At 46.7% G+C, this 26,583-nt stretch overlaps 1 protein-coding gene across 26 annotated transcripts in view; it reads right to left on the bottom strand.

Moving 5' to 3' along the window:
* Positions 1-1,155: 1,155 nt before the first annotated feature.
* The window catches only part of Ccdc136 (coiled-coil domain containing 136), a 30,422-nt gene continuing 4,994 nt past the window's right edge, over positions 1,156-26,583 (bottom strand). Inside the window, exons 1-15 of one of the 26 annotated variants that reach the window (XM_006505049.4) lie at positions 25,126-25,289; positions 21,960-22,280; positions 18,815-18,926; positions 17,909-18,077; positions 16,766-16,903; positions 16,283-16,441; positions 15,617-15,787; positions 15,064-15,249; positions 13,171-13,365; positions 12,496-12,720; positions 10,573-11,079; positions 9,998-10,219; positions 8,768-9,049; positions 7,886-8,164; positions 1,196-1,526 (exon numbers count right to left, since the gene is read on the bottom strand). In XM_006505049.4, the coding sequence (XP_006505112.1) occupies positions 1,419-1,526; positions 7,886-8,164; positions 8,768-9,049; positions 9,998-10,219; positions 10,573-11,079; positions 12,496-12,720; positions 13,171-13,365; positions 15,064-15,249; positions 15,617-15,787; positions 16,283-16,441; positions 16,766-16,903; positions 17,909-18,077; positions 18,815-18,926; positions 21,960-22,280; positions 25,126-25,141 (3,090 nt within the window). In that variant the 5' untranslated portion in view covers positions 25,142-25,289 and the 3' untranslated portion in view covers positions 1,196-1,418. Of the gene's footprint in view, positions 4,872-6,053; positions 8,165-8,767; positions 9,050-9,997; positions 10,220-10,572; positions 11,080-12,495; positions 12,721-13,170; positions 13,366-15,063; positions 15,250-15,616; positions 15,788-16,282; positions 16,442-16,765; positions 16,904-17,908; positions 18,078-18,814; positions 18,927-21,959; positions 22,281-25,125; positions 25,290-26,583 lie in introns of those variants that run through there. The other 25 variants (NM_001347071.1, XR_001785125.1, NM_145574.3 and 22 more) reach the window with 25 other exon arrangements.

Here is a 26,583-nt window from a genome sequence, read left to right as displayed (position 1 = left end):
GAATTCTCATTCCACTGTGCATTCTGAGAATTGACCTTAGGTCATCAGGCTTTGCTCAGTGTCCTAGTTAGCTTCAGCTGTCAACTTGACATAGCCTAAAGCCACCTGATGGTGTTTCAATGGAGGAAGGAGTGCCACCAGGATCAGAGCTGCCTGTGACCTATGTGAGGTATTGTATTGACAGATGACTGATGTGGGAGGGTCCAGCCCACTTTGGGTAGTACCATGCCCGGGCAGTCGGGTCTGGGATATGTAAGAAAACTAGTAGCGTGAGCCAGGAAATAAGTCACCAAACAGCATTCTTCCATTGGTTCTGATTTGACTTCATGTCCTGTCTTCCTTAAATAATGGATTGTGACCTGAGGGTATTAAGGCCCTTCTTCCTCCATCCTAGGGCAGTGTCTTAGGGTTTCCACTGTTGTGAAGAGACACCATGACCATGGCAACTCTTATAAAAGACAACATTTAACTGGGGCTAGCTTACAGGTTCAGAGGTTTAGTCCATTATCTTCGAGGTGGGAGCATAGCAGCATCCAGGCAGGCATGGTGCTGTAGGAGGAGCTGAGAGTTCTATATCTTCATCTGACTGCAGCCAGGAGAGACTGTCTCCCAGGAAGCTAGGAGGAGGGTCACAAGCCCACCCCCACAGTGACACACTTCCTCCAACAAGCCCACACCTACTCCAACACAACCATACCTCCTAATAGTGCCACTCCCTCCCTGGGCCAAGCATATTCAAACTACTTCTCCTTGGTTTTCCTGTCTTTCCCACATAATTGCTTCATGAAGTTCTCTTCAGTCCAAGTATTAGCTGTCTTGCTTGTTGCCAGGCTCCTGACAAATGAAAATGTCTCCAAAAATGAATCTCCTGAGTTGAAAGGGTAAGCCATGAAGGCTCCCATGAAGATCTTAGGGCACAGAAACTCAAAGGTCTTTTGTTTGCCCATTGCCCCCAACCCCATACCCAGAGTGCCCAGTTCTCTCCATTTCTCTGTGATCATAATAAGAGTCCCTCGAAATAGGATTACATTGGTATGGATCAACCTCTCTGTGATTCAGCTGGCAGCAGAGGGAACTAACCTCATTTCTGAAAAATCATATTTAAAACAGACTCTTACAGGATATACTTGGCTGAAGGGTAATTGCTCTGTTCAATGCTATATGAAACATTTATTGAAGAAAAAGTCACACAATGTCTCGTGTAATTAGGCTGACATTTAATTACAAGGAACCCAGGTTCTTACACAAGGCAGGAGGTTGAGAGCCAGCAACTCCCATAAGCCTTTCCAGTCTGAGTGGCTGAGGCAAAGGAGATGGAGAAACATAGGTGGGTTGGGGCTCTGGCACAGTGTATTCTGCCCAAAGGTGAGGGTGGTAGCCTCTGGGGATCTGCCCTCTGGGCTGGTCCAGGTCTGCCATCACTTCATGTAGTATTCTGATTCCTGCGGTCGCATATTGGGTAACACATACAGAGCTACTGCTGCAATAGCCAAGAAAACCATAGGCTTCCACATCCCAAACATGTTCTGTGGGGACCAAAGAAAAACAGTGAGTTCCAAGCCTTCTTCCCAACTCCTTCCTTAAGCCAGAAGTCACCGCCTACTAGAGGGCGTGCCTCAGGGACATTCTTATGGCTTGGCCTCTCTCACCTCCAGGGTGATCACGGAGACTGTGTGGTTTCATTCCAGCACACTAGCTTTGTAGCAGGGCACTGAATGGTTACTTAGGTTATCCCCATATTTGTGCTTGTCTCAAATACTGGTTCCTATTTGCACAACAAGATTCCAGGCCCACCTTCAGGGACTCTTCATGTCGGTAGGTGTGTGAGAAGAGGCGAGGTAACCTGGGCCTTTGGAGAAGGCAGGCATAGCTCACGGGATTTACAGAGAAGTGAGAGCTAAATTAAGGGGAAGGGGCCTGAGAGGAAGCAATGAAATGCATTGTAGGGTGAAGTAGAGATCACTGGTCGCCAGAGATCTTGTGTCAGATGGTGTTACTTCGAGGAAATTCAGCAATCTGCTGTTGGTCCTGAGCAGCAGTGTCACAAGCCAATAAATGCGCTCCTTACCCCAGCTCCCCGCTTTCAGTCACCAGGTTGTGGCCTGACAACCTGCAGCACGCACTGAGTGTGATAAGGCTTCTAAACACTCTGGCTGCTGGGAACCCCATGATTCGTGGGTAGGAGAACACACCATAAAAAACAAATATTCAGGAAACAAGAATTCTTAGGCATCACTTGGGAGGCAGAGGCAGGCGGATTTCTGAGTTCGAGGCCAGCCTGGTCTACAGAGTGAGTTCCAGGACAGCCAGGGCTGCACAGAGAAACCCTGTCTCAAACAAAAAAACAACAAACAAACAAACAAACAAAAAGAATTCTTAGACACAAAAATAAGAAAGATAGTTCCTATTTTTACTGCTCATTTTCACTGCGTTGCTTAAAGAACTTGGATTTTGAATCACAAGTTACAGCACAAGGGGAAGATGGCTTGAGGAAAAGAAAATGGAAGAGAGCCCATTAAAGCTAGCATATTCCATTAAAGAACAGCTCATCTCAAAGAAAAGTTAAGCTGATTACAAAGAGCAGAGATAAGCCCCAATTGTATAGGAATAGTTGCTAAGAACAAAACATGTAAAATGAAAAAAATTAATGTTAGAAGTGGATTACAAAATAATCCACAGTAGAGACTAGGAAGCAGGAGTGAGTTCCGCTGCCTGCTCTCTAGGCCAGGCCTCGCAAGACAAGCGGGCAAGCTGGAAGAATGTTCACTCCAGCTCTGGGAGCACACACGTAATCCCAGCATTCACTGCAGGGCCAGATTGAAGCCCGTCTGGGCTACGTGGGATCCTGTCCCAAAACCTACAAAAGAAAACCCTAGATGCCAGCTCTAGTGACTGAAGAGGCAGGGGGAGGGACTGTCATTTGTTGCTGTAGATGTAGCCACAGTTAAAGGCTCCATGGACAGTCCCACGTCCATGTGCACATAGACAATGCCGGATTATCTGGGTGTCCCACAGAACTTCTGGGCTCCAGGAAATCACAAGCTTCTAGCTGTGTCACCAACCTGACAGACTAAGGAGCTCACTTAAGCAAGTTGTCTGACAAGATTTCCTTGACAGGCAGAAAGAGTAGGATATCAATACTGTCTGTTATGATCATTTCTTAAGTGCCAAATTGCTGAATAAAGAGAACTTGGCAAGATAAGCCCCTAGAGGCTGGGTCCTTCCATGAAATCTGGAGAAAGGCGAGGTGGCCTTGACACCTGAGGATGTGAATGAAGCCGGCAGGAAAGAAGAGTTTTGTGAAAACCCAAAACACAGAGTGGGGATAAACAATCAATCAAACAAAACCCCACAAAACTCTTCCACTACAGCAGTAAACTACAGCTAATAGAGAAAAGTGAAAAACTCTGGACTCCAAACAATCAAGTGTTTACAGTACAGAGTGAGGGAAGGATGCTTATGTGCACAATACACAAAGGTCTTAGAAACTCTCACTCAATGATATTAGTCACCTAAGGGAGCCACTGAGGTGGGAGGCCCCATAAGCACAACAGGATAACAGTATAATCTGCTGTGTGTTGTCTTCCCGGGGGGCAACCAATGAAGGGTGCTCAGAATGTCGAGAGATAACACACGAGTGCTGGGAATAGAACTTGGTTGGTAGAATACTTGCCTAGCATGTATGAAGCCCTGGACTTGACCCCAGGACGCCCACACTCAGTGTAACCCACACATATAATCACAGTGATCCAGAGGTGGCAGCAGGAGGGTGGAGTGTAAGCTTGTCCTCCCTACATAGAACTTGGGGTCAGTATGAGACCCTGTGTAAAAAACCAGGAGGCAAAACAGGGGGGAAGGTGGGCTGGGGTGGGGGGTAAGGGAGGGAGCAGAGAAAGAGCTAAGAAACAAGAGAACTTGGTTTTATTGTTTTCTGTGACAGGGACCAGCCCAGGCTGGCTCAAACATCCCATCTTCCTGCCTCCCTAACTGAAGTGACAGGATTGCAGGTATATGTTAATGTTGGCTGCTCATTCCTTTGAGAAGAGGGAGCCACCCCCTCTTCGTGTTAGCCCTTCACACTAGTACCCCCTTATAACTGTTAATACCAATTCCTTATAGTCATATCCACAATTTCCTGGCTGGATTCAGTCATCTTCTGTTTAGTTTTCATGTGTGAAATGGCGTAGTAAGTGCTTTCTCTGAGGCCTGCTGCTGCCTGGGCTGAGCCTATCCGTATACGCAGTGTGACTAGAGAAGTGCCTGGCACACAGCACACACCATTTGAGGGTAGCCTCTTTTTTTTGGATTTTAAAAATTAATCATTTTTAATTTTTAAAAATGTCATTACATTATTTATTTATTGGAAGGAGGTTGTGCATATAGAGCTCAGAGGACAACTTGTAGGAGCAGGCTCGCTCTTTCTCCCATGTAGACCCAGAGGAACAAACTCATCCGATCCTCCCAGAAACCATGAAGAACAGGCAGGCAGTCATCACCCTTTATTTACCACTGAAGATGCTCAAGTCTAGTCATGTTTTGCTCCCTGGGACAAAGCTAACAGGAGGTGACAGACTCAGTCAGGTTCTTAGCAACTGTCAATGCCTTGTAATGGCAGTGCCTCAAGACCTGGCGCAAGCTGTACACTGGGGACCCAGCCAGAGCTCAGGGCACACAAGGATTCCAAGAAAACCTAGCCATAGTCCCTTCCCTGCACTCTGATGGGGATGGTGAAGCCTGGCTAAGGGCTGTGGCTGAAGCCCTTGTGTCTTATTCCATAGGAACCCAAGAGACTTCTGCAAGCACTCAGGGAGGAGCCAGGAGAAGGAGAGCTCTCCATCGTGAAAGGAGCTAAAGACTGTTGTGGGAAAGGCCTAAAAGAAAGAAAAGAGAAAGGTTGAAGGCTGTAAGAAGGCAAACAGAGAAAGAAGCTGGGAGGGAAGGCAAGATGACTCAACAGGTGAAGTCCCTTGTTGCTAAGCTTGATGACCTGAGTTCCATCCCTGGGACACACAAGGTAGCAGGAAAAAAAGCAGATTCCCAGAGTTGTCTTCTAACCTTCATACACCAGCTCCCCAAATAAATGTGATATAAATAAATTTTAAAAGGAAAATGGCGAGGGGTGCCATCAACAAAAACTGCCTCTCTAAAACTTTGCATTAAGCTAACTGTACCTTATTTAAAGAGGCAGAAGAGGAGGAGACAGAGGTGATGCAGCTGGGAGAGTCTGAGAAGGAAGTCAAAACAGAACTTACAGGTTCCAGGAGGCACCTCGGGTTCCTACCTTAGACCATGGAACAATCTCCATCCTAAACTGGCAATTCTGTCAACAGAGCAGATTACATGAACTGGGCCAAGGGAGAGGTGCCCAGAACACGTCGCTCTTGACTTCCTGAGAGTATTTTCATCTCTAATCATTAGAAACTTTTCAGCAACATCACACCCTCTCCAGAAGTCTGGCTTGAGAGGCCAATGACAATGGAATCTGGTGACCCAAAGGAATGTATATAATTCCCTGGTATTTTGTTGACATTTTTCTGGTAACCAGAAGTTCCAAACTTTTGAGAACTTTTAAGGTGAGCAACATAGTACAATGGGGATTCAGTTCTACTTCCTTCAAGGTAGATGGGACCAATTCAGAGTGTGCTCATCCAAATGCTCCCCAGAGGACCAGAAGGACCACAGCTCTTTAGACCTCCTCTATCACCTTAAACACAGGGAGGAATTCCTTCCAAGTTCAAACAATGGCAAATGTTTGGCTCTAGAATTTAAGCAAACATCAGCTCATCAGAAGAGCGGAGCAGCTCTGTCAGTAGCAACAGAGATGTTCTTATCCAAATTTTACGCAGCCAAAGACAGAAACTCAACCTGTGCTTCTGGAAAGCACTCCAACAACCTGTCCATTACATACATCAATCATGGCATGCTCAAGGAAGCTTGTAGGTTTTACAGCAAAAAAAGGAAAAGCCAGGGCTAAAACTCAGACCTGAGCATCACCTATTGTATAATGGGAGAAGTAAGAAGCTGAGAGGGAAGAGAGGAAGCAATACCAGTACCTGGGTTAGGACGATGTCTCAGCCCACCAGCACCAGAGCAGAGCTGATATGACCACCAGGCCTACAAGAGGCAAGGAGAATATGGGGGGATCAGGGGCAGGGGATGGCTGCAACATGTCAAATGAGAAGCACAGGAGAGACCGGGAGACACGTGATTGTATGGAAACACACACACACAAACCCAACAGATAATGAGGATGAGAAAACAAAGGGAAAGAGAGAAGAATCCAAGGTTAAAACCCATATAAACTGGAGAAGTATCATTTCTTCTCTGCTCCCAGAGCCTTGAGAAGAGCAGAGGAATTCCTCATACTGGCAGCCTGGAACAGTTGCAAAACAGAGTCAAACAGTAGATAGGTCCAAATTAGGTCTTGAGACCAGTCGTGTACAGCTCATATCTCGTCAAGCAGAAGTTTACCTGCACCTAGATCTTTCTAGAGTCGGATACTCAGGGAAGTGAAGCTTCAGAGAGTACAGTGGGCTTCCTTACAGGAACTGGGTAGACACTTTTCCCAGATCACTTCAGGAAGAGCCAGTCCTTAGCCAGGCTACATGCCAGCCTTACTTTCTACCAATTTTAGAGGTATGCAGAGCTCTGGTTTCTACAATCCCATAGGAATATAATACATTGTAAGACAAAATGTACTACAATAAGCTAAGGCTGGAGAAGGATACTTCTTTGACTACAGCAACTTATAGAGAGAAACTGAATTTGTATGCAGTAACATGAATGCCAGTTGAATGGTCTGCAAAAGATTCAGGATCCACTAGGGCAAAAGGGCATCTACATGTGCAGACATCAAAAATGTATTTGCTTCTGAGGTACGAAAGTCAAGCTAAGATTTAGAAAAGTGGTCCCTAAGGGCAAGAAGTCTATGCTCTCTGAACTAGCCTGTGGTAGAATATGGTACATTCAGAAGAAACACTGGCCTGGGGAAAGGCTGTAGTCACTCCTGATTACATCTTAAGTAACAATCCTCCATCTCGTGGCTAACAGGAACTGAATACTAGATCATGAATCAGCAATGCAGACTGAATTGCAAAATTCCAGGTATCTATAAAGTGAGTGGGATAACCCACCACAAGAGAAATTTTCTGTACTGTCAACTGGGGACTTAGTAGCCAACTAACTTCAAAGCAGGAATTCAGCTGATACATACCAACAGAAATGTATCAATTGTTATAAGATGCAAATACTTCTGTAAGCAGCCAACTTGCCTATGTCATCTGGTTATACCCCAAGATACTTCCTCTCCAACCTGTCATAAATCCAGGAACTAAGGGTTAGAGCAGCGGTAGACAGGCCAGTGTCCCAGCTGCACAGACTCCAACTTTCGACATCACCCCTGTTCCCTCCTGAGGTCCAACTTTCACATCCTATGATGTGAGACTCAAAACCCAGTGGGCACTAGCAAGAAGGTTAACCATCTCACAGGGTATCATGGCAACACAGGATGAACTGACTTGCTGCAGCTGGCAGAAATGTGCTTAACAAGGGCTTGCACCATCCTTTGTGTCAGGGAGAGGGATGAGGGGACATTGCTGATACAGACAGGTGACTGAGTGCTACAGTGTAAGTGAAAGGACACATGACCTCCACCTTGGTTCTGAGAAAAGGCAGTCATTGTACAATGGCTCTAGCAACTTAATTTAAGCCTGCCATTTTCTTCAGAAAGACTGCCCTCTCCAATCCCTTCCCCATTCCCTTGTCCAACAGATGTTCACTGGCCTCTATCTTGTATTGGTGCATCCACGGTGGGGCCACTCCTGAACACCAGAGCACCCGAGCCCCAGGCTCATTCCCACTTGGTCTAGCCTTCTGCTGTGGTTACCTTTTTGCTCTCAGAAAGCTTAAGGGGGTTGCCTTCCTCGGCAGCCTCACAAGATTCATCCTCCCCTTCTCTGTACTCTTCAAAGTTTTCCTCCTCATCTTCTGTCGGCTCAGGCTCTGCCCTAGGATCTGCTGCTGGATTAGTAGCTAGTTTACACAAGTCTTTCTTGGCTTTTTTCTCTCTTTCTTTCTTTCTTGCCTCTTCGATCTCTTTTTCTTCTTTCATTAGCTCATCTAATCTCCTCTGGCTGGCCTTGTAGTATAGCATCACCTCCAGATTCTGCAGGGTGGAGGCAGGGTAGGGTGGGGCTGCTGTTACCTAAATGAATCTTACCCTCCAGACAGGGCTATATTACCTCCAGAAAGCTCTACTTATATCACATCAGAGTCCCATTGTGCAAGACTGTATTTTGGAACTACAAACTAATCTTTTCAAGAGTAATGTGGAGGACAGTCACACTTAGTTTGTTAAGCTAGCAATCAGATCTAACCATGAGGCCATTTCAAGCGGATAACCATAATCCAAGACTCTTGGACTTTGGTCCTCAATGGCTGCTTCCTCCCTTTCTGGTCATTCTTACCACAGCCAATCCTCTTGCACACATAAATCCCTCTCTCTCCATCTAGCTGATCTTTCATTGTGTAATGATGGGCTTTGACCATGAAACCCAGGAATAACAGGGGTCCCAGAGATGGACTTAGGCTAGTGAAAGCAACTGGTGGGCATTCTCCCCAAAGCACCCAGGAAAGTGGCCAATTGCTTACATAGTTGGAACTCTTGTATTAGCAGTACTAAAAGTATACCTCCTCACAGTGCCTTTGTTTCTTCCCAGGGCCTCCTCCACCCGCCGGGGCCTCTCTGGCTTCTAAGGCTCCAACTCACCTTTTCATTCTCAAAACCGTTCTCCAAATCCTCTGAGCACGCCATGCTCAGCTTCTTATTTCTAACTCCATTGGCATTCTTGTTCATATTCTTATTGACATTCTTGCCCCTGGCTTCTGAGCTAATAGAGGGCCTGTTTTCTTTGAGCTGGCGGAGTTCTTCCTGGCAGCACTGCAGCTGCCCCTCCAGCTGCTCCTGCACGGCCAGAAGCCGCCCCTGCTCATCCATGCTAGCCTGGTACTGCAGCTGCAGCTCCCGCAGCTTAGTTTGCAGTTCTTTGATCTGTTGGTAGTGGGACTCCAGTTATCCACAGCACAGCAGTCCCACCCAGTCAGCCCAGGACTTTCTTAGGAAACCACTCTCTCACAGATCTCCCTGCTAAAGCTCACAAGGAAGTGGACAATAAGAAGTTCAAGTAGGCAATGAAACCTAAGAGGCTTCACAGATAGCTCCCCCACCCCAAGTTGAAATACCTGAAGATCTGCATCTAGAATGATAAAAATTATTATTAAGTTAAAAATATTGATGTTATGTTTTTTGATCGTGACCTGTCAAGGGAATAACTACATGAGTGCCTGCCGCCACTTCTGAAGCTCAGGCATTATTATCATCTAATTTTCCTTCCAGGAACTCCCACTTCACCCACTCCACTCCTTTGTTAGTTACTAGGGAACTGCTGAGAACACCTGGTAGTAGTACATGTGGCACCTGCAACCCCGTCCTGGTAACATACGAAGTTAAACCTGTCCCCTAATCTCAGGCTTGCCTTCCTGGGCTGATGGCAGCACATGGTTCACTTAGTAAGTACTAATCAGCATAGGTCTGTGTGGCCATCACTCTCTGCATATGTTCTATCTCTCCCAAACACACATACAGTGATTCTCCCATTGGACGGTGAACCATGGCTGGTCAGAGCCCTGTCCTCAGAGTGCATATAATCTAGTTGGGGAAAAAAGACAATGGACTTAAAATAATGAAAAAATATTGGCAAGTTAAAAAAAAAATACAGCTCCATACAAGTGCTCTGGGGTACAAAGTAAAAGACAGAATAGAAGCAGCGAGGGGAGAGAGCATCGTCACGAAAGTAGCCTGGAATTACCAGTAAGTCACAGGACAGTGAGCACTGGAGGGTCCTTCACCTGACAATGCCCATCAGATGCTGCAGACTGCCGGCCCCTCACCCCCACGCCCCGTTCTCTAAGGTGGCTCTCTGGCACTGGCAACTGTTACCTCGCACTTGTCACTCTGGGGAGGCAGGGGCTTCCCCAGGCTCTCCATGCACTCCCTCAGCTCCTTCTCGCAGCACTGCAGCTCCTCTGTGAGCTCCTTCTGCTTGGCCAGCAGCCTGTGCATCCGTTGCTGCAGCTGGCAGTGCTCTTCCTGGCTCACTTGGTACAGGGCCTTCACTGCCTGCAACTTGGTCAGCACCTTGGCCACTGTTTCCTCAAAGTGCTGCAGAGAGTGGGGGATTGATGACAGCACCCCAAGAAGCCCTTGATCTCTGTCCTACACTCTACACCTCTGGCCCTTTCCTGGAGCTGCCTGGGGGTGGGGCGGGGGGACCATACTTCCTCCCATAAAGAACATCCTGACTATGTTCAAAGTCCTGAACCTCGGGGTCTTTGTGCAAACCAGGACACGTCTGTCAGGAGTAAGAGGAAGCAGGACAGTCACTAGCAGAAGTCTTCCATACTCCGAGCCTGCTCTGCCCCTGCTCCTATCTCATTCATATGCCCTTCCCCTGGTGCTGTTTCTTTCAGAGGAACCCACCTTCCCTGCCTGACCAATAACCTGGCAATGGTTACCTCCAAGTCTTCAGGCTCAGCTGGGTCCTCATCAGTACTGCTGCTGGCATAGCTCCTGTGAAGGGTCTCACCACTACTGACAGAGCCATAACTCTTCTTATAGCTCACACTTGTGCTGCTGGAGCAGTAACTCTTCTCAAAGGCCTCGTTGGCACTGGTGCTACTGTCATAGCTCTTGAGGAAGGTTTCAGTGCTGGGCTGGGAGCTCACATAACTCTTCTGATAGCCCTCATTTTCATCAATGGAGCTCTCGTAACTCCTGTGGAAGTTCTCAGTGCTGGGGGCCCTGCTGCCTGAGTTCTTCCCGCAGTACTCAAAACTCCTTTTTATCATGGGGGACTGAGTTTGGAGCACCTGCATTTCTTCCATGCAGAGCTGTAGCTCAGCCTGCAGCCTCTTCCGCTCCTCCATGAGCCGCCCATGCTCCCGCTGCAGTACCTCCTGCTGTTTCTGACTGGTGTCATATAGCACCTGCAGAGCCTGCAGCTGGTCCATAAGCACCTTGAACTAGGGGGGAGGCAGGGGGCAGGAGACATCACCATTACTGTGAGATATTCCAGTCCTTTCAGCTGCCCCTCTCCTAGGGCAGATGTGAGTGCTTACCTGAGAGAAGAGCACACACACCTACCTCTGTTTCACAAGGCCTTTGCCTTTGCCTTAACCTACAGGAGACTGGTGTGGGGCAGCTTTCTGCTACTTTGAAAAAAATCTCCCAGGACAGATACTAAGTGATTTTAGAGCTCCCGTTCTACTGGTTTCTGTACTCTGGCAGAAACTTCCTCCCTGAAGCTGTGTAGGTAGGTCTCACGCACACCCGGGCTCCCTATCACACCGATGATCTTCTTAAGTCAAGTGCCCCCATCCTGACCTTGGGCTCAGTCCTCTCCACCACCCCTCATGGGACAATCAGCCCAGCTGCAAATGTGTGACTATGAATTTGTTTCTTGGAAGATTCAGGCTTGGAATCAAGGTCTTGCTCCTCACTAGTCCCTGTACCTTCTCCCTGAAAGTATGTTTTCCATGCCTCAAGTATACATTCAGTATTAGATCAAGGAAACAGTTTACACGTGACTTCCCAGTTTCTATGCTACCCAGGCTCTCAGCCTGGATATCTAACACCCCTGGAATGCTCAAGAAGTCCCACAGTTTGGACTTCCTCCATTTCCTGATTCTCCTTGTTCATGGGAATATTAAAACTGGTAGTTTTAGCCTGAACTGAAACTGTCTACCTGCTCTTGCTTACACTGAGACCTTGGACCAAATTTATTGCCCAACTCTGAACAGATTTGTGTAGAAATTCCTAGCCATCTTACCTCACAGGCATGACAGTGACTCCTGATAGTGTCTGACAAACAATGATTTTTCTATTTAGTTCCTATAACCTGGCCCAACGTTCAGTAAAATAATGTAGTTGGCACCATGATCCTGTCTGCTGCAACTGTTTTCCTTGGAGATGACTGGGGCTAGATTTGTTATGGAGACTCAAAAGGTTACAGACTCTGACAATGGAGCAGACTTTCTAGCCCACACAAAAAGATGACACACTCAGGGCTGGTCAACAGGAATCAAAACAAACAGTGAGCTGATTGCACATATTTTGAAAATGCCATGTTGTGGGGATAGAACCCAGTGGTCAGACAGACCTTCCAGGCCACCTAAACTCTGTTCTAGATGCTGCTTTCTCTTCAGCTCTTTAAAAAGAAAATCATTCTGCATCCAAACATCACAGCAGAGCGTGCGCCTCTGCGTGAGATACTCAGGGTGTCTAAGTAGTGGAGCCCGTGGAAGACCCTGACAAGGGCGTCAGTCTCATCCTACTTCCTATCCAAATAGGCCTTCCTGGTTCAACTCTTCTACAGAGCCCTTTCCCTGCCGCACAGCTGTCCTCACAAGAGCCAAACCCCTTCCTGCTGCTGTGGTTACCTTATTCTCACAACTGGAGGACTTAGGCCCTCTAGCATCTTGAGGGTTCGCCAACACTTCCTGGAAATGAGACTCTTTGAAACCTCGAAGATGCTTGTGTGCCTCTAGCTGCTCCTTCAGTACACACTCCTGGTTTTGTGTCAGCTTTCGCTGTTGCTCCTGCATGTTTTGGTAGAGCAGCTGCATTTCACACAGATCTTGCAGCTTTGAAAGCAGCTCCTGACTCTGAGTAGGGAGGAGGAAGGAAAGGCGGCGATTAAGGAAGAAACGCCCTCCTCAGCCCCATCCCTGCTGGGCTCTGCCTCTTCCCTGCTTCACAGAGCCCTTCTGGGGAAAGCGGTTCTTTCCATGGAAGTTTGCTAATCGGAAAAAAAAAAGACTCCAATGTGTAGATATTTTACAGTTCACAAACTGATTTCAGGTGTACTTCCTCCAGACTGACCAAATAGCTAAATACATAACACTGCACAGACTTCAGAATATAAATGTTAAAGTTTAAAGCCTTTATGAAGAAAAACCCAAATCAGCTCTGTGGGGAGAATGGTAAGAAAATAAAAGGTACCTGAGCAAGAAAGGAAACTGCTCACTTCCCTCTCTTCCCCATGGACAGCTATACCTGGAAGCCTCTCAGAGCAGCCTCCCCCTGATCAATGGTCTCGCCCTGGCAATGAGTACCTTCTGCAAGATGCCACATTTGGGCTGTGGGAATGTGAGCCTGTGCAGCTCTTCCTGCAGCTGGCCCTGCTCCTCCTGCAGCCTCCTCTGGTCCTCCAGGAGCTCACACTGTTCCATCTGCAGGTGCCCAATCTCCTCCTGGCTGGCTTTGAACTTGTCCTGCAATTCTGTCAGTCTGGCCAGCAGAGCATCACACTATGGGTCAGGAGTGCAGGGCAAGGTTACTACAGAAGGTATAGTTAGGGGCTGGCACAGCACCGTGTGCTCCCTGCCTCCTGCCACTTTTTCGGCCCCCTCTCTTCCTTGTTCAGTCACCTGGATTGATCGCCCTGTGCAGCTCAGACCTCTATGTTAAGGGGGCGCCATTAGGTAGTTCTGAGCACTCCATCATACTGTACTAAGCTCATCTGCCACGCTCCCAGAGAGTAGCTTGAGAAGCAGAGATCTCAGTGCCCTCCCTTCCCTGTGACACACTATCTCCAGCTCCCAGCAGTGCAGGGAAAACCAGTTCAAGCCACCCTGTCAATTGTTTTTAGACTTAATTTATTTACTTCATCAATCAGGACTTAATTTGGATATAATTTTTCTTATTTTTTGTTTTCCTGACTTTTGACACCCATATTGGAAATTGAACCTAGGACCTAATGTATGCTAGGCCAGTGCTCTACCACCGAGCTACATCCCTAGTCTTAATCATACTGTAAAACCTTTAGTAAAGTAAGAGCCATTGCTGAATTTGGGTTAAAGCTACATTAGCCTCTTATTCTCAGAACCAGGTATTTTAAAATCAAGTAAAACCTCAGTGACTTGTACGGCAGCACACCTTTCACTTCCTGTAAGCTCTAGCACTGTACGAGGTATTGAAGCAAATCAGGGATCCAGTGGATCTCTCAACTGAGTGGGAGTGAAGAAAGCAGGCAAAATGTAAGCCCTGGGATGGAATGGCAACCAGACTGTGACCTTCTCAGTCCTCTATATCATAAAGGCCTTTCCCTAGGGTCACTGTCTACTACTGGGAGAGGCAGGAGCCGGAGCACCCTCGCAGAACATGGCCAGGCTCACCATCTCCCAAGACTCTTATGCCTTTTCCCCAAGGGGCTCCACTCCTTTCTAGTTCCTATCATAATCAAGGGCTGACAGTGCTCAACAGGGTAAATGGCAATGGCTGACTGACATCTTATACACCACAGAAAAAGTCAACAAACCCTTATGTATCATTGCTGGAATTATTTTCTTAAAGAAAGTGAGTCAAAAATATTGTCCTGTACCAAGCTGGGTATGGTGGTACATGCCTATAATCTGAGCAATAGAAGTGGAAGCAGGAGAATCACCACAAGTTCAAGGGTAACCTAGTCTAAACACAAGACTCTGTCTCAACACTCATCTCTAAAAAACAAAACAAAACAAAACAAGAATAGCATTTTGTTTAATTTGAAGCAAAATTCAAGATTTGGGAATTTACTTCAAGTCTGACTATATCCTAAAAGAGCACTGGTTCTTCTAATACTCAAATCAGCATTCAAGGTACAGACCATATCCTTAAAATCACTTGCAAGTTGTTTCAGAAATCTGGCTCTATTCTTTTTAGTTTAGTTATACATGTGTATGTATGTGCCTCCCTTCAAATGATGAGACATCAGTACAGTTATAATACCACTGTAGAAATGCATATATACATGGGGTTGTATAAAAACCACATGTTCATACTGCCTGAGATCAAACGCATTCATCTACTAAGCTATGGTTCTTATTCAAGTCAAGTTCAAGACGAACTGTTTTAAGGCCAGCAGACATGGGTCTGCCTTTGTCTTCTACCTTCAGTTGGGCGACCTTGTCTGCTTCTCCTCTCTCCCAAGCTGGCCAGAAGCCCTTAGCACTCTGAAGTACAATTACCTTGTTTGAGCAGTTTCCATTCTCTTCACAGAGGGACTGGCTGGACTTGAGCTCTGTCAGCTCCTGCTGGCAGAGCAGGAAGTCCTGCTCCAGCTGGTCATACATGTGCTTCTGGCGCTCCAGCTCATCCCTGCTGAACTGATACAATCCCTTCATCTCCTGAAGCTGGAGGTGTATCCCTGAATTCTGGGTAAGGAAGGCAGAGCCATCATGCCATGTACAACTACCGCCTCACTATTGATCTTTCCGCCCTTACCTTTCCGACCCTGACTTCATCCCAGCCAGGGAGAACCAAACAGACCTATCCTTAACAGGCTTGACACCCTGACCTTGGGAGACTTCCTCCTGAAGGAAGCAACAGGATTCCTGTCTGTAGACTGATTTTCTGGTTTAAAATAAAAGGAAACTGTGGCTATCTCACAAGCAGCTCTTTCTACATGCCCTGGGTCCACTTCACCAGCAACTCCTCCACAGAACTCCAACAGTCCCACTCTGCTTACCCTCACAGAAGATCCTGCCTGGCTATGTGCTCCTGGCCTGGCCTTCCTTTTACCTTCTCATTTTTCTCTCGCAAGCAGTCCACCATGCTTCGGAGCCGATGCACCTCTGACTCGTGGCACCGCAGCTTGTCGTGCAGGTGATGCTGGACTTCTAGAAGCTGCTCTTTCTCATTCACACTGCACTGGTGCTGGGCCTGCAGCTTCTGGAGCCGGCACATCAACTCCTGCACGCAGGGGGCTTTGGGTAGTGGTGCTGGGTTTTATGACCTTGCTCTTCTCCTGACTCAGCCACTGACCACCTGAGAGTCTTCCTCCTCCCTTCCACTTGCTGCTTTACCCCTCCCCTGCCCCCCTCCTTACGCAGAACTTTAAGAAGACAGTTATTCTTTTGACTTGCTTGTTTGTAAACAAATGTAATCTAATCTCATGAAACTCAGTCTATGTAGCTGGCACTGGCCTTGAACTCCTGATTCCTCTGCTTCTAGCTTCTCAGTTCTGTCATAACAGATATGTTCTACAACACTAGGCTCATAAACAGTTGTCTCCTTTTGTTCTGTTTCAGCGCTAGAGACTGAACCTGGGACCTCATGATGCTAGGCAGGCAGGCAGTCTACCAAAAGCTGTATCCCTAGCTCTGGAGCTCCTGTTATTTACAGCCCCTCAACCTCAGTGCGGTGCTAGTGGCCCCTCCGCTGTCCCTTTGCCTTTGGCACGGTTACCTTCTCACTCTGGCTCTCTACAGGAGTGCATCTGAGGAGTCTGAGCTGCTGGAGCTCAGTCTCGAGCTGCATCTGCACCTTCAGAAGCTCACTGTGCTCGTCCTGGCTAGCGTCATACTTCTGCTGCAGGGTACAGAGCCTGCTCTTCAGCTCCTCATGCTGCAGTAGGGAGGATGCGGGTAGAGCAGTTACTCTCAAGAAGCCGTGGGCCCTATCCAGGCCTCTGTGATACTTCTCTGATGCAGAGACCTTGAGAAGAAGCTCTCTGGGTCTATGGCTGGGTTTCTTCAGTGATGAAGACACTCAACAAGGACACCTTTTTACATGCCATCCTATGTGGCTTCTATATGCAGGGGCTCTGGGTGATGCTGTTGGGTCCTGGTCACAGGGTAAGAGCCAGCAGAGGTCAGCCTCACTCCTGATGTCCACCTGGAGGCGGTGACTCTGAGCCTTGCTGCCCTCCCTTCCCCTGGCAGTGCTCACCTGGGTGCTGTGGGAGGTCTGAAACCGGAGCACCTCATTCTGGGCACACTTGAGCTCCCTCTGCAGCCGCTTCTGCTCCTCCTCACTGGTTCTGCGGTGATGCTGTAGCTCTTCCAATTCACAATACAAGTTCTTACACTGTGTGGGAAATGCAATGGGCTGATTTGTAGTAGATGAGACACACACACACACACACACACACACACACACACACCATGACCTGGGAAAATATGTCATTCATTTAATTAGAATATAGTCAGGTGTCATATAACAACGTAGACACATGCTGAGAAATGTGTCATTACACTACTGAATTATCGTGTGACCATCATAGAGTACACTTACACAAACTTAGATAAGCACAGCACGTGTGTTTGTGACTGTGTTTTATTGCTCTTGGGATGCTAATATATACCCTGACAGTGAACTAAGCGCAAATGAAAATGGTGCCATTAATAGCGGCAGCAGATACGAGATGTCTGAAGATGCTGTCAGTATAATATGGTGTCCTGGCCTTTTTGTTTGTTTTTGTTGTTGTTTTCTGAGACAGGGTTTCTCTGTGTAGTCCTGGACATCCTGAAACTTCATCAGGCTGGCCTCAAACTCAGAGATCTGCTTGTCTCTGCCTCTCAAGTGCTGAAATTAAAGGTGTGAGCCACCATCGCCGTTCTGGTATCCTGTTCTATAATGAACACTTTTTCTTTGTTTTTAAGGATGAAGGCTTTTAAAATAACAGTAAAACACAATGTGGTAGAAACATAAACTATTAGCACTCTCTTCACGTCACGTTACTATGTAACAATGATATGTGTCATACTTGCACACAGCTGGCAGCTTCACACACAGTAGGCCTATGTACACTAGCACCACACACATGTTCAATAATATGCTGCACTACAACATCAGAAGGGATAAGAGTTTTCAGCATCCACATAACTGTATGGGACAAAATATCTGGTCCATTTTCTGACTGAAATGTCATCCCCTGACAGATGACTATACTTCTATCAGTCAGGCAAGACCCCAGAGCACCATACCCTCCTACAGTGCAGGGCTCCTCTGTTAGCTCTTTCCCTACTACAGGCCAGGGAAAAGTGAGACTGATGGTAGCAGCAGCCTGCCACTCCACTCTCTGTCGCCTACCTTGTCCTGCATGTCCTGCATCTGTTCCTCAGCTCCCAGCAGCTGCTGGCGCAAAAGCTGCATCACAGGGTCAGGCTCTGGGAAATCCAGTTCTGACGTCTGAGACTCGGAGGACATCGTACTCCGTAGCAGGTGAGATTCCAACCATCGCTCTGTTGCTCTCCGTGTCCTGTAATCCAGAACCCAGGGTTGTGTTGGGAGGAACCGCTACCTCCTGTCAGGCATGCTCAGGGCCAGTGCTTCCAGTTAGGTCACAACTACTAATGAGCCTTTATTGTGCTTCACCTCTCAGACCTACATGTTTAGAAGACTACACAAAACCTCCAGCACTTCACTGCATGGGCGTTTTAACTTTGGAACATCCTATGACTGACCTAGCTGGTTTCAAGGCTGGTTCTGATGTCAAGACACATCTAACCTAGAGGCTCTGTGCCAGTGGTTCTCAACCTTCAGGTCACAACCCCTTTGAAGGCCACATCAGATATTTACATTGCGATTCATAACACTAGTGAAATTAGAGTTAAGTAGCACAGAAATAATTTTATGGTTGAGGATCACCACAACATGAGGAACTGTATTAAAGGGCCGCAGCATTAGGAATGCTGTTCTATGCCACTACATTGAATCACATCTATGGGATAATAAAGGGATTTCAGTTGATCTAATATAAAGCTGAGCTAGCTGGATGGCTCTAATGCCAAGAATAGAGGAAAACTGCATCTTATAGCTCACTTAACTATAGTTCTGACAGCTTGGTGGCATTCTGAACCTGCTCCTAGGAGGACTCCATACCCTTGGGAGTACATAGACATGACTGCTTTCCAGGAACAGAGAACTACTCATGATCCCAGCCTCTGTCTCCTGGGGAAGTCTAGGAGAATGCAGTGCTCTTTGCCCTGGCTTTACCTATCACTCTCCAGCTCAGCAAGCTGCCCTGTGAGGCTGCTGTTGCTCTCCCGCAAGGCCTGATACTCCTCATTCAGTAAGTTGTAGCGCTCCCGAAGATGGTGTAGTTCATCTACAGAAGGGAAGCAGAAAGAGATGAGAGATGAGCGCTTCCTCAGTGGACAGAAGCACTGATGACCAGCCCCAATATTTCCTGAGTGGAAACTCAACAGCAAAGGGCTACATAGCTTCTCTTTTTCTGATGCACAGAATACACACCCAGTATATTCATCCATGAAGCCCCAATTGAAATATCATCTTGCACATTTAGGAACTCTTGAAGGTTTAGATAAGTTGAATTTATTGTATTTAGGTTTCTAGTTAACTATAGTTAGTTACCTCCCCATTGCCTGCCTGCCTGCCTGCCTGTCTGTCTGTCTCTCTCTCTCTCTCTCTCTCTCTCTCTCTCTCTCTCTCTCTCTCTCTCTCTCTCTCTCTCCAGAGCCTCAGGTCTCTGACTTGAAACTTCAGATCTTCCTGCTTCTACCTCCTGAGTGCCTGACTTTTTATGCAGTACAGAGCTCCATGCACGTTAGGCAAGCCCTCTAGCAACTGAGGGACAACTATAGCCCCCATGACTCTTTTAGTTCAAAGCCCTGCCAGATGTGAACCTTCTAGATCTGCCTTTCACAGACAACCCACTCATGCTGGCCATCCTTCCTTTCCTTTCTCTTCACACTGAAGACACTGGCCTGGCTACAGATAAATATTCCTTGTGGGGTTTTGTTTGTTTGGTTGTTTGTTGGTGAGGAGGAAGGGTGCTTGGGATAAAACCTAGGGCCTTACCATGCAAGCCAGCAAGCATACCACCCCCAAGTCATATTCGTTTTCTTCATCTGCTGACAAAAAAAGCCCATCTCAATCTAAAATGTTTTCCTCAAGCATTAGAAGAGAGAAAAGGTTAATTAAAATTTCCCAGTTGCTACAAATACCCATGCTTTATCTCTTTATGAATAAGAACCAACAGGGCCAGAGAGTCAGAGAGATGGCTCAGTCTTTAAGTGAGTTGATGCTTTTCTACAAGAGCGACATCAGTTTCCAGCACCCATGTTACCTGGCTTATAACCACCTATAACTTCAGCTCAGCGCCCACTGCTGGACTCAGCAGTTACACAAACATGGCAGACACACAGATACACATACATATAAATAAAACCAAATAAAGATTTCAAGAAAAGAATAATATTACTGGGGCTGGGGAAGTGGCTGAGTAGGTAAAGTGTTTGTATAAACATGAGGACCTAAGTTCAGATTCCCAACGTCTCCATTAAAAAGCCAGGGATGGTAGCTTGTACCTATAACCCCAGCACTGAGGGTGTGGAGACTGGTAGACTCTGGGGGATCCCTAGTGAGTCAGTCTAGTCAAGGTGGTAAACTTCAAGTTCAGTAACAGATCCTGTCTCCAGAAAAGGTATGTCAGACACTGATAGAGGCAGATGCCCATATCAACCCCTGGCTTCTACAGTATGTGTAGATGTCAGTGCGTCCCCTACTCCAACACACATACAGCACACACTCATTCACAGACAAAGAATCACAGCACTTAGAACACTAGTTCTACTAACATTTAAGATGCACAAACTGGCCTTAATTACAATATACGGTATTTTACTTGTAAGAGGATTCAACACCCCTGAACTCCAGTTTTAATGTTTCTTCTTTAATCCAACCACAAGTTCTTAGACAGGTCCAGGCATGGTGGCACAAGCTTAAATCACAGCATTTGGGAGGCAGAGGCAGAGACCTCTGTGAGTTTAAGGCCAGCCTGGTCTACATAACAAATTCTAGGACAGCCAGGGCTATGTAGGGACACCTGTCTTAAATAAATAAATATAAATAAATAAATAAATACTCTCAGATTCCTGAAGATTACAGTGGGAAGTAAGAAACTGTAATGAGAACTGTGTATGAAGACTTGATGGTTTTGACCTTCATTTAATCCTTGAAATAGCCTTTTATAAGATCTCCTGCTTAAATAAACCTTTGATTTTAGTATAGTTTTAGACTAACAAAACAAAAGAAGCCAGTCCGAAGCCCACTTGGAGAATTCTCCCCTTGGTTCCTCAGCTGTGGGCTCTTAGCTCACCACTGCCCATCTGCCATGACTAAGGAGCCAGCAGCCATCCATCCTAGTTAACTCCACATAGCACTCAGGTTCCTCTGTGTTTCCCTTAGGCCTCCCTTTCTTGTCCCAGAGTCCCATCCTGCTGTAAGAATTTATCAACCAAGTAGGGTTCAGACTCCAGATATAGAGATGAAGCTTGGAGAGAGACAGTAACTTGACTGAGTTGATCCTGCTCCCCAACTAGAGCCAGGTTTTTGACTCAGGTTAGGTCATCCCTAGCTGCCCCCTTCCCCTGCACTGCCCTTTCCTAGCACCACCCGGCCAAAGGCAACTCTTTCTGAAAAGCTTCATACGGCTGGGAAGATTGCAATTCTTTGATTTCCTTGTTGACTGTCTCTGCCTGACCTGGCCAAATATAGGGCCTCCATTATACTTGGATCATAAATCTAGGCTAGAATAAAGGCAAACCCTCTGATGTCATGAATCCTAGCAACGAGCTGGGAGACAGACTGGAACAGGGCTCGAAGCTTTTGAGTACCGCATGCATTACTAGAAATAACCTTTTTTTCCTCTCCAGCTGTCTTGTGCTCCGATTAGCTGCCTTCCAAAGTTTCTACTCAGGAGGGCTAAATGAAGCTAAGAATTAGCATTCTGGATCTTAAAGGCTGGGCTAGAGGCCCAAACAGGTTCAGGCAAAGAGCCATGATGCCACAGCAGCAGGAAGTGTTTCCTACCGTGACAGGTCCTTCTGCATCTACCCCAGACCTGGACACTTTCCCAGAGTGGACCTTCCCATACTCACACCAACCAGTGCCCGGCAGCTCTCTGTTAAGAATCTCCAGGGTCCATCTCTAATTCTTACACCATCATGGACTGGTTATGTAACAGCTGAGTTTTCCTCTCCAATCTCAAAGTAAACACAGGGGATCTTTTTTTCTAGAGGTTTCTAATGCGTAATCTAACACTACTCTTCCACCATCTTCCTATCTACAATGTCCTCTCCTCTGTTCAACTGTGTGAACAGACCAGAAAGTTGCATACCTTGTATCCCAGAGAAGTCGGAGATGCTTAGATTAGATGGTTCAGAAGTCTTCAATTCCATTTCTGCCCGGAGCGAGGCAATCTCCATCTCATAGTCCCCTCGAATGCGCTCCATGTCATCGAGATCATTCTGCAACCGGCAGAGATCATCCTGCAAGGACGCTATGTCACTCTCATGTTCAGTGGCAGAGTCTGCCGCAGCTTGCCGTAGATTTTGGATCTCTGCTTGGGCCAAATGCAACTCCTGCTCCATTTCTTTAAGTTCGCTTTCCTTCTCATGCTCTAACAGGGAAATCTCCTCCCGTAGATGTTGCAGCTCACCTGAAAAACAAACAAACAAACAAACAAACAAACCCAAAGGTTGGTGGTCAAGAGGTGAATGTGCTGAGCAAAGTCTGGAAACACAGCGTTCAAGAGAGTCTTACCTGCTGTCTGAAAGCCACTGACAACCTAGTCTTTCCCCCACCAGAGATCCAGAGCACCTAATAGGTTGTATTTTATCAGTGTCCTAAGTCTTTCTAAAAATTTCGTAAGTTAAAAAAAAAACAAAATTCAGAGTATTTTCATTTATCCATCCTGGGGCTTAGGAAATACAAGACCCCAGAGGCTCCTCTTAGCCCCACACTTCCTGTAAGCACAGGATGCAAAACAGTACACATGTAGAATTCAAGGTGAAATTAAATAATAATTTCACCACAAAATAATAAAACACCAGGGCTGGTGAGATGGCTCAGTGGGTAAGAGCACCCGACTGCTCTTCCGAAGGTCCGGAGTTCAAATCCCAGAAACCACATGGTGGCTCACAACCATCTGTAACAAGATCTGACGCCCTCTTCTGGAGTGTCTGAAGACAGCTCCAGTGTACTTACATATAATAAATAAATAAATCTTTAAAAAAAAAAATAAAACACCGAATAATAACCTGCATGGTGGTTGACAACATCAACTGTTGGGATCATGATACAGCTCACCGAGAGCCTTAAGTAGAAGCCAATGTCTGTGCCACTTTTAGACCTCCAAAAACATTAAGTCAAAAGAAACCTTTTTTACTAGCTAGAAAAATATGAAAGTGATTTTTAGGATATATTAGGGAGAAAGAAAAACAAATCAGATACTGTACAACATAAATACTTAAAGATACAGAAAAACAGTCGAAGAAGATCTATGCCCCAAACCATAAAGAGTAGACGCTTCAAGTGTGGGAAAAGGGCTTACCATACAAGCTTAATTAAGGGCCTGAGATCAGATCCCTGGCATCCACATAAAACCCAGACCTAGTGGCATGAGTCGGTGCCCTAACCCTGGGACTACAGCATGTGGAGCAGGCAGAGACAGATCCCTGCAGCTTATTGGCTTGCCAGTTTGGCTAAAGCAGGGAGCTCCTGGTTTAGTGAGAGTCTCTGTCTCAAAACATAAGGGGAAGAGTGAGGAAGACACTTGACACTGACTCCTGGTTTCCACATTCACAGAGTCACAGAAAATACATTTAAAAAAGAGCAATTGCTTCAGAGGAGTAGGGTAACATTACAGGTGTCTTAATCTCCATCTTGTAGCAGTGTTGCTTGATTTTTCACACGTGTCTACACTTTATATATGGATTGTGCTTATATTTTAATATGCAAAACAAATGTGTCAGAACCCTGGGGATCATCTGAGGTTGTTTCAGTTTGTTTCTTTTTTGGTTTTTTGAAATAGGTTTCTCTGTGTAGCCCTGGCTGTCCTGGAACTCAAGAGATCCACCTACCTCTCCTCTTTTGCTTTTTAAGACAGGGTCTCATTCTGTAGCACAGGCTGATCTCAAACTCAGCCTCCCGAGTGATGAGATTACAGACATGAGTCACTATATCTAGTTTCGCATCTGGATGCAGGCACCCATTTGGAATGGGTGAAAATAACTCGGAAGTGGAGAGTTAAAGTCATGGATTTCAAGAAGACTTCAGAAGTGTGGGAAGGATTAAGGGATGGAAGAGAACTGGACTTTACAAGGTATGCTGTCCCCATGTCCCATCTCCTGCATATTCTAGCAAACATCCAGGTTCCATCTTTTTCTAACGTCTCCTCCACCTCCTCCAAAAGTTAAGAGGAATCCTCAAGGCTCATATAGTGCCTTGAACTCTGTAGCACATGTGGCTGTGTTCCGTTCTGTCCTCACTTGGCTATAAAGTTTATGCAAACAGGGAACATGCTGGTTTCATTTACTTCCTTTCAAACAGAAAGTCAGGCCATGGGGATGTAGTTCAGTACCTAGCACACATGAGATGCTGGGTTCAACCTTTAACCAAGGAAATTAAGCCCAAATCCAGCTCAATAAATATAAATTTACTATATTCATGTAGGAGGTAGAGACTCATTCATTCAATTTTTACTGAGTTTCTTCTGTATACGCAACATTACATGTTAAGAGCACATGGGCGTTCTATAAGACACATTTAAGGGCACCATTGTACATGTCTATAGTCCCAGCACTCTAGAGGCCGAAGTAAGAGTACTGCTTGAGTCTAGGAGTTTGAGACCAGCCTGTGTCAAGCTGTACGGGAGGGAGAGAAGAAGGGAGAAAGCACCCATTTGGGTATATGGCCAATAAGTGGACAGGTTGAACCCAGCATCTCATATGGCTACATACTGACCCGTATCCCCACATCCTGACTTTCTATTTGAAAGGAAGTAAATAAAACCAGCGTGTTCCTTGTTTTCATAAAGTTTATGACCAAGAGATGGGAAGACCAACTAAAACACCCCACAACACAAATATATTCCACAGTACAAGAATTTACAAGGTGATATCTAGATCCTCAGCTCAGCTTAGTTGGAGCGAGAGGCATGGGGGGGGGGGGGTGTCAACTGGTCACTATGATGAAGACCCCACCCCAGGCCTGGGCATTCTAGGGGCACAGCCTAACCTCCATCTCCCTAGCATACCCTCAAACCTCACTAGCTAGCTGTTCGGGACCTGGCTCTGTAAAGAGCCTTCTTAGATCATGGGAGTCAGGGTAGTGATAGGTGGCGAGGGGCCAGGCTCATCTTGGAAGCTGAATGGGATAGGCCAGCCAGGAGTTGGAAAGGCAGGGACCAGGTTCCAAAGAGCTGGCGCCGGTTGACTGCGGGCTGGGGCCTTCAGGGGGCGCGGCGGAGGATTCGGGGGGCAAAGAAGACACTTGGCACTTACTGGTTATGGCCTGCATCTCGGCGGCCCCCCACAAGCGGTCTCCAAAGGGGGGGCTCCCGCCTCCCGGCCGGTGCCGCCCCAGGGGGGCTTTGGCGGCCGGAACCGCCTCTGAACACTAGGTACCTCTGAGGCCGCGAGCGCCCCCACTCGGCGGAAACGGGCAAGGCGCGTGCGCAAGGACCCGTCTCAGGTTCCATCCGCGGGGCGGGGCTTGGAGTGGGTTGGATGCCCGCGGTCCCTCACCTGCCTGGGAATCCTTGACCTCTAGCAACAACTCTTATTTCCCTGTTTCCCTGGCTCTTTCAGACTTTCAGACTTCTCCATCCTGGGAAGAAAAAAAAAACCTCTTTTCCAAGCAAAGACTAATACTTGGCTCGACTCAATGGGACCCTTTCCTTCATCATAAAAACAAGATCAAGGGTTCCTTGCCTTAAAAACGAAACCCTTTCCACCTCACCTTCCCTTATTTCTCTTTAAAATGGCTATCACTATGATCTGTACGCAGTTTGTTCTCCATTTGACCTCCCGTTTCTCTCTCGCCAATCCCAGTCCATTCTGCCATGGCTCCTGGTTCTCCATCTTGCCGACCCAAGCAGCCACCTCCGTTGCCTTCCCAGCTTTCCACACAGTGGATCATCATTTCCCTGAAGCATCTTTTGCTCTTGCCTTTCAGGGCAGAGTCATGTTCCTTTTACCATTCCTCCTATCTTGGGCCCCTACTTAGGAGTGTCTCTTTCTCTCCCCTCTGGTATCTCTTGGTGTGACTGAACGAATGTCCATCTCCCATAGATGATGCTGTCTGCTTGTTAATAATTACCAAAGCTCATTTTCAGCCCTTGTTTCACCCCCAGTTCTAGATCATACACGCAAATGGCTCCTTCACATACTCACTTGGACATCAAACAAACCCATCCAGCCAAAAAACTTTTAAATGGCTTCTCTAGTTCGCAAGCAAATTTCTTACCAAGCTTTCCCTTCGACATCCCACTAGATATCAGTATTTACCCAGTTTCTCCTGGCAAAGTCATGAAGGGACCACATTCAAAATATGCTCCCAACCATCTCCATTTCTACTGCCTTAATTCAAGAAAGTCAGTTAGGCTGGGCATGGTGGCGCACACCTTTAATCCCAGCACTTGGGAGGCAGAAGCAGGTGGATTTCTGAGTTCGAGGCCAGCCTGGTCTACAGAGTGAGTTCCAGGACAGCCAAGACTACACAGAGAAACACTGTCTCGAAAAAAAAAAAAAAAAAAAAAAAAAAAAAAAGAAAGCAGTCAGTTAAATGGACCTACTAGCATGCCTAACGCCATTTCTTCCTCCTGGATTCTAAAGTACTCTCTTGCAAAGGGAAAGCAAAGGTTTAAGGATGTTGCTCAGTGGTCAGCACCTGGCAAAAGCCTTGGATTCAACCCCCACCACGGGGGGAAAAAGGCAAAGAGCTAACTAAAAATGTAGATC

Source organism: Mus musculus, chromosome 6 (genome assembly GCF_000001635.26).
Source record: "Mus musculus strain C57BL/6J chromosome 6, GRCm38.p6 C57BL/6J".
NCBI lineage: Eukaryota > Metazoa > Chordata > Mammalia > Rodentia > Muridae > Mus > Mus musculus.
The sequence above is the reverse complement of the archived record's forward strand: the minus strand, read 5'-3'. Positions and strand labels throughout refer to the sequence as shown.